The sequence below is a fragment of the Pholis gunnellus genome (assembly GCF_910591455.1).
Source record: "Pholis gunnellus genome assembly, chromosome: 7".
Lineage (NCBI taxonomy): Eukaryota > Metazoa > Chordata > Actinopteri > Perciformes > Pholidae > Pholis > Pholis gunnellus.
In genome coordinates, this window is record NC_136533.1 from 10571833 (window position 1) to 10581927 (window position 10095).

General features: G+C 44.9%; 1 protein-coding gene across 1 annotated transcript; it reads left to right on the top strand.

Moving 5' to 3' along the window:
• Window positions 1–8543, top strand: slc25a22a (solute carrier family 25 member 22a). The gene is made up of 11 exons (XM_079163311.1): window positions 1–44; window positions 5023–5195; window positions 5300–5425; window positions 5559–5614; window positions 5858–5948; window positions 6531–6585; window positions 7218–7278; window positions 7515–7659; window positions 7745–7899; window positions 7988–8063; window positions 8302–8543. The coding sequence occupies exons 2-11, from the start codon at window positions 5176–5178 to the stop codon at window positions 8453–8455; spliced, it is 939 nt and encodes a 312-aa protein (XP_079019437.1). The 5' UTR covers window positions 1–44; window positions 5023–5175; the 3' UTR covers window positions 8456–8543.
• Window positions 8544–10095: the final 1552 nt, after the last annotated feature.

The window sequence follows — 10095 nt, forward strand, 5'->3', positions numbered from 1 at the left end:
GAGGAGAGAGAGAGAGAGGCAGCAGAGGAGCTGTGATAGATAAGGTAAAATCCTCTCTGGTTGATTTTGAATGAGAGCTAACGCCATTTGCATTTGAGTTTTGAATAAGGAAATGAACTGGTGTGGATTTGTCTCCAGATTTTCTGTACCTGCAGGGTTATATAATGATCTTTTTGTAAATGCCATTGTGATTGAGACATGCCTTAGAGCAGCTACAAGCAGCTAGCTGCATGTATGCCTTACAGCCACCTGATTTCTTATTTATCCTCGCTCTGATCCAGTGCTGTCAGCGTTTGAAAGCACTTCAAATACACTGTTTGTATTTTTAGAAAGAAAAGCTTCTTATCGTTTTGTGAACAGAGTAATGCCTACACGTCTGTCACTTCGTCTGTCTAGAATGGTTGAAATGGTAGAAAATGTAGTAAATAATCTTTTTATTCATTCATTAAAAGGAGTGCTAAAAGGTTACATAAAATGTTACCATTACCAGTTACAGGCAACCACCCGGTGTAAGTCTTACATCTTTATTGTCCCAAAATGCACTTAATCTTGTTAAGTGGTACTAAACTAATTCCAGAAACATTTAAGAGCCTGAATTATTAATGTATAATATACTGTATACATTGTATTCTTCTATTCTAATAAGCAGCTAACAGATTACATGAACTGGATCATAGCACACAATACCGATAACCGTTTAACTTATTATAAGCACTGGTCTGTGAACTTGTAATTAAATATGTATTTTAAGTAAAAGAAAGAAGCCTTTAGGAATTTAATACCCTGACTTCCAGCGAAAGAAGACTGCTTGCTGCTTCACCGACTAGATTCCACACAAATCTTCATTGTCCTCGTCAGTACAAACTGTTTTATTGCCTCATTGTTCGTGTTGAAATGATGAACAAGGGTCAAAAAGTGAACTGTTATCTCAGTCGGTGCCCGAACTCTTTACTCGAGTTTGCGCCCAATGGCTGGCTTGAGTGAAGTTGTTAAGTTCAAGGTTCTGCATGGCGGGCGAGTTGCACAATCATTGTGTCTATTGTTTACTAATCAGTGCTTATCTGTTTCCAGAGGTGTGGGACTGCGTGTGTTTAAGTGAGAGATGTTCACTTTAAATCATTTTTTTAGTTGAATTTGAAGTAACTCTCCTCTTTACTGGTGCAGTGAATTGAAAAACGACCTTGCATCCCTTTGCGGACCTTTAAGTGGTGCGTTGAGGTGATTCAGAAACCCCAGTACAGACTGTAACTCTTTCTCCTGCTTTGAGAATAAAAGGAATTCCTTGGCAGATTTTGCTGATGAGTGATGACACTGTGCTGTGGACTATGCACACTGAGGCTACTTGTTTCCACACAGACTCCCAATTGTCATGACAAGACGGTCCAGCTAGGCTACATGACTGTGGGTGAAATAAATGTCCTGCTGCAGACGCGGTTGTGTGGCGTGGATGAAGCGAAGTGGACGAGTCGCGCCGCAAGCGTGATGGAGAAGGAGGGAGACGTCGGTTTGATGGGTTACTCATAAAGACGGCAGTGGTTTTCGCCATACATTATCTCCTCAGTCCTATCATTAACAGAACACAGTATAGTCTGTAAATCATTGTTTGAAGGGAATCGGTGCGCTGACTGGAGTTCAGTTCAGGAGGACGTCAGTAGCAGGAAATAGGGAAACAAGAGTAGCATGCTTTAAGTGAAAAATGTGTCTGTATCACAACTGACTGAGTCCAGGCAGCAGAGATCAGAGATGTGGCTCTCTGACCTGCTCTCCTCCTCCTCCTCCTCCTCCTCCTCCTCCTCCACCACTGGAGCAGGGCCTCAATGTGCCCATCCAAACTAAACTCACCAGACCACAGCTGCATTCCCGCCTGGATACAGTTATCCACGGACATAAACATCCACACATGCTGCGCAACCTCTCTGAATCTGAATCTGAGGAACCAGTCATAGGCGTGTGTTGTGCGAGCGCAGATGCACTTCACAGAGAAACCCACCAGTCAGCAACGACCTGAGACGGAAAAGCTCTGTTTGTGAGTCGTGACTCGTGACTGAGGGAAGTGATGGGGGAGGAGAGAGGAGGAGGAGGAGGAGGAGGAGGAGAGAGGAGGAGGCGGGCTGCACACGCAGAGGCATGTTGTGATTGGTGGACGATGGGGGTGGAGAGAATGATGGGGGGGAAATGGGAAGCATCTTTTTACACTGAAGGCATTCTGTACCTTTAATATGGAGCATCCTGTCCACATCACATATATTTCCTGTTTGCTCAGAAAGAGCTGTTTTAGCATACAGAGGACAGATGAGTGTTCAAGGGCATGTATGACACACAGATGTTCCACTGATGATAGAGACGTTTTAACATCAAGTTATCAGTCTACAGAGATTCCTAAAGCTCTATTTTTAAAGTGTTGACTAACGATAAAGATGTTTCTTGTACTGTTGTCCCTATTTAGGGATTAATAAGCGACATACAGAGCTTTTGATAATCAACCGTAGGGATGATTCAATTAGTCGATCGACAGAAAGTTAATAGCAACTATTCAAGCTTCTCAATTGTGACGATTTGCTGCTTGATGCTGTTGAACTACCAACCCACCTGTAAGTGAGCGCTGTACTTGGCTGTGTTGTTGAGGCTGCTCCTCCGTTCCTTTGTGGTGAATTGGTCGGTTTAACTGTGTTGTTCACATTGCCCAAATACAGCAACTAGTGAGCAGTGTGTTGTGAGTGTTGCCCTCCCGTCAGCAGACACCTTAAAAACAGTTCAAACAAACGTTTTATTGAAGGTGCCTGTTTCCAGCGTTACACTCCCCTCTTGTCTACCGTTCTTCTTCTTAGAAACTTTAATAATGTCACATTAAGCATCGGGTTAGCTTGTTAGGCTAATGCTAATAACGGCACTATTAACAGTTTTCTACCAAACAATACCCCGCCGTAGCTAACGAGCGTAACAGTTTCCTGAAACAATGTGTGTCTTTAAAATGAACAACAATGAACTGTATCAGTTTATTTCCACCACCAAGGCCGCCGGGAGCTGTTCACAGCCGTTTCTCTGGTGGACACTGTTCTCTGTGTGAAACTAAGCTGACCATGTTTGTCGTACGTCAGTGTCTGTGGTCGTCTCCTTTTCTCTTTTGGGATATCCTGCCCTCTATTCTGTTTCCCTCCAGCATCTCATTGTCAGAGTCCACACATTCTCCTGGATTCCCAATGTCATTCCTGTTGTCTGTAACATCCAGTTGTGCCCCGTCAGCAGCACTTTCTCCACATAGGCCTGACATGAGCCAGGCTGGTTCTCCCTTTCTACTCCAAAAAGGATGTCCACATAGCAAAATCGCTAAATCGTTAGTCCGCCACAGTTTTTGCTGATTTGTTTGTAGTTGCGTGGGCTTGGGCAAAGCATGTTTAATGGTCTATAACCACCAGAATATATTCATACCCCCCTTTAGACTTTAGACCCCCTTTACTCATCATCGGAGCTCGTGTTGTTCGGTTTGGTTTCCTCTTCTTGAGGCATTCACACACATTTGTCACAAAGTGCTCCACGTCACGCTGCATCTCCTCGTGAAGCTCTTTGAGAACGAGAGGATGGTAGATCTTGGGGAGTACTAGCTGAAATCTGGACCGACTCCTCCTATGCAAAATTCCCTCTGCCTTGATCTCCAGTTTACTCCATTCCCTATAACAAGCAGTCCAGTACTTTCCCTATTACCGGGTCTTTCTGTTGTGCATCTCGTATTTTGTCTTTGGATATTGGCTGTACTGTGCTGACCAATCTGTCTGTATCTGCCTGTTCATGAAGTGTTGCTGGCTCCTCCTGCTTAGTGGCACTCGCTGTTTCCTTCCCTCTGCTGGTACAACACCGCTCCGAGGCCATCTTGCGATGCATCAGTATGGAGGACAAATGGTTGGTTGAAGTCAGGGTAACTGAGTACTGGTGAGCTGGACAGCGTGTCGACTAGGTGGCTCAATACTTGGTGGTGTTCCTCAGTCCATGTCCCATGTGTCCCACTAGGCAACTGTCCCCGGTTCCCTCTTTTCTGTGTTGTTTCTGTGCCACTTGGAGGGACCGCTAACCGGTCATACAGCGGCTTAGCCAGGTGTGAAAAGTCCTGTATATAAGATCTGTAGTAGGAGAGAAACCCTAGCAACTGTCTTACCTCTCCAACGGTAGTAGGACGTTTCCTCTTTAAGGTGTCCTCATTGTGTATCCCTCCTTGGACACGATTTTCCCCCGAAATCTCACACAGGTACTCCTTCACTCCCTGGTGAACACTGATAATAGTCTTTTGGATAGGAGTCCGATCCTTTAAGGTGATGTGCATTTTGAGTGTTTGAATACAGTCGACGTCCATGTCGTCTTTTGCAAAGGCATCACACTCCTCTCTCAGCATTTCTTTTTGCGATAGCCTGCTGCTCGCTGGTCAGGTGATCCAATGCTGTAGGTGGGTCTCATGCGTTGCTGTCACTCCGGGTTGGACATGGCGTGTCCGTGTCAGAAAGTTCTTCTCACTGCCATACAGCCTACAGTGACTGTGAAATACCAAGCCAGCATTAATGTGTGGAGTTTTAGCTGAAATGGATAGAGAAGAAATATGTATTTCCAAATGCAAACACCCCGCGCTAGCAGCTCCATCTCACCTTTCACCTCTTAAAACAAACTAACAAACACTTGTGATGTCGCTCTCAAAAATGCTTTCAGTGGTTTATTGGAGAAGGTTGAACTTCCAATTTTGATGACCTCAAGCTCTAGAAGTGTCTATTTGACATCTGACATTTTACAGACCAAACAATTCGATAATGAAAACAATCAATATTTGCAGTTCTAACCGACTCATATTGATTTTTTTGGGGGGTAAGGCTGGTTTTGTCAGTGTAGTTTAGGTGGTGTAACAGCTTGTTGCTAAAAAGTCCATGTTGTTGTAATGTTTGTGAACATTTCTTCATTCTAACTTTTGGACGGTATTTTGTGTATGTCTTATTTTGCTCTTTGAGAATGCTTAATGTGACCTTTCCTATTTTTTTTTTACAGATATCCCCCAACTTGAACTAACAGCAACTGGCAAGCGCACGATTAGCCTGCATAAATCCACTTGGACAGCAACACACTGCTGTAATCAGCTGACCACCGAGTAGACTAGCTAACAGACAGATTGACACTTTGACCAGCCGGGGCTTCAGATAAATGGCTGACAAGCAGATCAGGTAAGGGGGAATGTGGAGCGACTACAACTACAGCAGCGCTGTGGACTTTCATTTGGTTCTCATTTATTGACCTTTCATATTTCATATTTTTGCCTCTTGTCCAGTTTGCCTGCCAAATTGATCAATGGGGGGATCGCTGGCCTGATTGGAGTGACCTGTGTGTTTCCCATTGACCTGGCCAAGACCCGCTTGCAAAACCAGCAAAATGGATCTCGCCTTTACACCAGCATGTAAGAGATGAGTGTGTTTGACTTTTTGCATATGAACATATAAACATGTTGCTGGGCTATAGTCCGGGCTAATCAGCTTGTCATAGGGTTCCTAGATAAATAACACACCGCCACTGTTGTGTTTGGGTTTCAGGTCAGACTGCCTTATTAAGACCATCCGGTCGGATGGGTATTTTGGGATGTACAGAGGTACGTTTTCAAAATTATTTTTAGATTCTTGTGATTAATATGTGAGCTCACTGAAGTGTAAAAATGAGAGCATGAAAGCTGTTAGGTAGCATAGGGTTCTGAATACTTTCAGCTTCATAATGAGGCTCCAGATATCAAACACATGGATCTGTGTCTGGCTGCTACAGGCAATTATCTCCCATTCTCTCTCGCCCGTCTCTGTGCCTCTCCTTTTCTTACTCTCTGTCTTTTTTATTCTCTCAGGAGCGGCGGTGAACTTAACACTAGTCACGCCAGAGAAAGCCATCAAATTGGCTGCCAACGACTTCTTCAGGCAGCACCTCTCCAAGGATGGGTGAGGAATGAAAGTGCTAACAGGCTGACTGACACACACCCACTCCCTCATTCATCTTGTGATTAACCGGCGTGTTTACTAACATGTAACCTAACACGTTAGCTGTCGGTGTTTTCACCAGGGCTCTAGTTAATCCTCCACCGTTCTGTCGTCTCCTCCGTGGCACAGAGTATTTCACGGTGAATTGTTAGCGGTTTGCTTTAAAAAATACAGAATTACTTGTATGTGTGTCAGCAGATGCCCTGTCTGAAAGTAAAATTAGCACATGATGTCAAACATTAGCGACCATCGTATTGCTCAAATCAATCACCCACCCATTGTTCCCCCCCATGATAAACCTGAAGTTTTCTGGGACATCCATCTCCATCTCGTTGGTGACAAACATGCACGCTGATAAATGATTGACTTGTCTTGCCCAGCCTCTCGCCGTGTGAATTATTAATCCGCCCCTTGTGCCAGACATGTTGATATAGAAGACAGAGATAACTCCCTTTTTCAAGGACTGCAGAAATAAAGTTGTGCGGATCCCACTCGGTCAGTCTTGTGCTAATCTGATCCAGTCGTCATCTTCTTTTCTTTCAGAAAACTCACTCTGCTCAAAGAGATGCTGGCTGGCTGCGGGGCCGGTACATGCCAGGTGAGTGAGGTGCTGCTTTAATTGCATCCTCCTGTCCTCATCTGGAAGTGCTGCCTTCGGCGCCACCGATGTCAGCTCACACACACGCACCACTGGGCCTCAGCCAATCGCCTCATTTATCACCGCCTGCAGCTGGAATTAACCAGCGCCAGGTTGGAATGAGAGGAGGTAGTTTGCAGAAACATGCTCACAGTTGGTCTCTGCAGATCGTCCCTGTTATCTATGAACGTGACCTGTAACGTGCCATTTTGGTGAATGATTTCTAATCCCTGAAACGTTGTCCTGTTAGCAGGCGATACGCTGGCAGCTAGATTTTAGTGATCAGATAAGACGTTGTGAGAGTGGCCATGTGCACTGAGTGAGTGAGTCAGAGGGAAATGCCTCTTGTCAATGAGGGCAAAGGCTTCAAGCCCCGAGGGACATGATTAGATTTAGTGTAGCAGACCTTGGATTAAGATTGCAGCCCAGAACATGGCCATCTCATCCCTAATCCAGTTAACTAGTTACCACTGTGTGGATTACAGAGGAAAACAAGAGTTGACATATAGCTGATGTTACACTGGACACATGTTTTGCATGACAATACTAATCAATCCTTTGTATCTGACACCTTTGATTTTGCTTTGTTGCAGGTTATTGTTACAACTCCTATGGAGATGCTGAAAATCCAGCTCCAAGATGCTGGACGAATTGGTGAGAGGAAATTCAATCCAGATGGCAGTTTAAGCAAAGAATGTAGAGTAGGGGACAAACTGGAGAAACAGTGGCCTCATGTGGTTCATGGCAGAGATTACAAGAGCTTGATGCTGGTCTCTTCTTTCTGTTATGAATTCAAAATGTCTGCCCGCATACCTGTTCTCAGTATTGTTTCTGGTGGCTTTATACGAAGCCTTTGCTGTTGTTGATGTTGTGTTTCTTATGCTCCGTAGCGGCTCAGAGGAAGCTGATGCCAGAGACGGTGGCAGCAGGTACTGTGGAGACCAAGTCTCCAACAGCCATCCAGCTCACCAGAGAACTGTTTAGGGAAAAGGGTATCGCTGGGCTGTATAAGGGCCTGGGTGCCACCGTGCTCAGGTAAAAACACATCTCTCTACTGGTTTCACCAACCGGCTTCAATGAACTTCAACATGACTTCTGACTTATTTCTCTCTATTTGCAGGGACGTTCCTTTCTCCATGATCTATTTCCCCCTTTTTGCCAACCTGAACAACCTGGGCAAAAGAGGCGTAGACGGGCCCGCCCCCTTCTACGTGTCGTTCATATCGGGCTGCCTTGCGGGGAGCACAGCGGCCGTGGCTGTCAACCCCGTTGATGGTGAGCAGCGGGACGGTGAACGTCGTTACAGCAACGTGTGCTAGTGTTAGTTGATGTTACGTATTCACCTGAGCTCCGTGTGTTGCAGTGATAAAGACCAGACTGCAGTCGCTGAACCGAGGAAGCACGGAGGACACGTACAGTGGAGTGACTGACTGTATCAGGTGACCTCATTATGTCTTTCACTGCTGCAGCATGTGTGATGCTGCATGTGTCAGGTCAAGTCAAAATGGATTTAAGTGCATTAACACACAGCAAATTCACCGAAACAACACAGCTGATACGTTCTAAATAAACAGGTTAAAAGATAGATAAACCACAATCAACACCATACCTACTGGCACACAGCGAGAGCTGGCTGTATGTTTCACTTTTAATACTGAGATTTGATTTGTTCTCTAGGAAAATCCTGCGTAATGAGGGACCATCAGCCTTCCTGAAGGGAGCCTACTGTCGAGCCTTGGTCATTGCACCTCTGTTCGGCATCGCCCAGGTGATCTACTTCTTGGGTGTGGGTGAATTTATTCTCAGCTCCTTGACTAAAAAAGACAACTAAGAAGCACATCTGCCTTTCCCTCCCCACAATGCATCACGCCCACCGCGTTCGTCTCATTCTGAAAGAAATGTTCAATGGGTCAAAGCGTGGCCGGTCACTACATGTTGTTATGAATTTGTTGTGTTGAATGTTGTTTGCCGAGCGGCCTACGGTGGCACACAACAATCCAGTAGGCACGCTGAGGCTAGCTCTCTGGAAATGAAGCCACAAATATCAGTTGACGTTTTAAAAGGAATATTGCTTTATAATTACAGCATTCTATTGTATTTTGTGAAAATGATTGTCGAATTTCCAAAGTAGATGTACTGCCCTTGGTTTGCTGCAGTTCTGCAAGCCCGACACTACCTAATTCAAACAGCATTAGTCTCTGAATGACAGAGAAGACCATAGTGATTATACATCATACATAGCTAGAATAAATGCATGCACTTCACTTAGAAAGATAAGAAGAATAGAATATTTTCAAAACAAATGCTATTCAAAGAATTCCCCCAGACCTTATGTCTTAAAAAATAGTATATTTAGAATGAGAGCAAAACATAGAGTATGCCTGAGTTTCAGACAAAGACCCAGGGAATGTGTTAGCGTGATACCAGCACAGCCCCTCTGATCTTTCCTCAGAAGCCACATCCCTTCCTGTAAGTGCTTGTAACGAACTCAGAACCATTCAGCTCCATGCAGACTTTGATTACCGTGGCTTTCCAAGTAGATCAGGTTCCATTTGATATCCAGTGCTACCACAATGGTTTGACTGTTTTGCCTCAGTGAAAAAGATAGCTCCTGTTTCGTCGTCGCACCCTAAACTGAAGGGACAGTGTAGGAAATTGGAGGCTTTACGCACTTCCAAACTACACGTACGCATTGTTTAAAGCTGCCTCTCTGCTTCTTTCTATGGGTTGAAACTGTCGAGCATGTTGTAGTTGTGGCCACACCCCGATCAGAGACGTCACAGCCGGAGATGATGGAAAACACCTGCTGTGACATCACTGATTGGATTGCGGCCAAAAGTGCCGTGTGCGCTTAAAACCATTTCAGTCCACAGAGAGCAGAGAGGCAGTGGTTTTCTGCCCTGTGCGACTCATTGTGGGTTCAGATGAAAGCGTTAGCCGTGAGCACTAAATGGCTTGAAAGTCATTTTAATAGGATGCAGGTTATTAGCTGATTTTATGATGAATTATGCTGATCAGGCATGACATGCTGAGTACAGTCATCCATTGTGGAGCCAGTAAGACCTGAGCTGGAGCAGTTCAACCCACTTAGCTCCACACATAATTATTATTGTTTACAGATGAGTTCACACTCACTTTAGATTCTTTGTCTGAACTAGAATTCATTGGCAGAACCCAAAGAGCTAATGGTGAATCTTTCTTTATCAGAAAATCAAACCCACGTGTTTTCAGCGTGTTCTATGATTTTACCAAACATCTCGGCTTGTTTGCTTTAGAGGTTTTGTTTGCTTTAAGCTGCGAGGGGGGGAAAGCAGCCCTGTCGTATCTCGTTTATGCATCAGGACACTGTAGCCCTGCCATTGGTTCATCTCGCCGGAGATCAAGGTGACTTTGATATGTATTATCCAATCACATTCCTTCCTCGCTCCCACTGTTCAAGCAGCTCCTCAATTCTACTGTTGCACTGTCGAC

Bases quoted from the DNA above. Each gene is read 5' to 3' on its own strand.
- slc25a22a (XM_079163311.1), top strand. From the start codon at position 5,176: ATGGCTGACAAGCAGATCAG. The intron at 5,426-5,558 runs GTAAGAGATGAG...TTTGGGTTTCAG, and splicing joins TCTCGCCTTTACACCAGCAT to GTCAGACTGCCTTATTAAGA. The intron at 7,900-7,987 runs GTGAGCAGCGGG...CGTGTGTTGCAG, and splicing joins GGCTGTCAACCCCGTTGATG to TGATAAAGACCAGACTGCAG.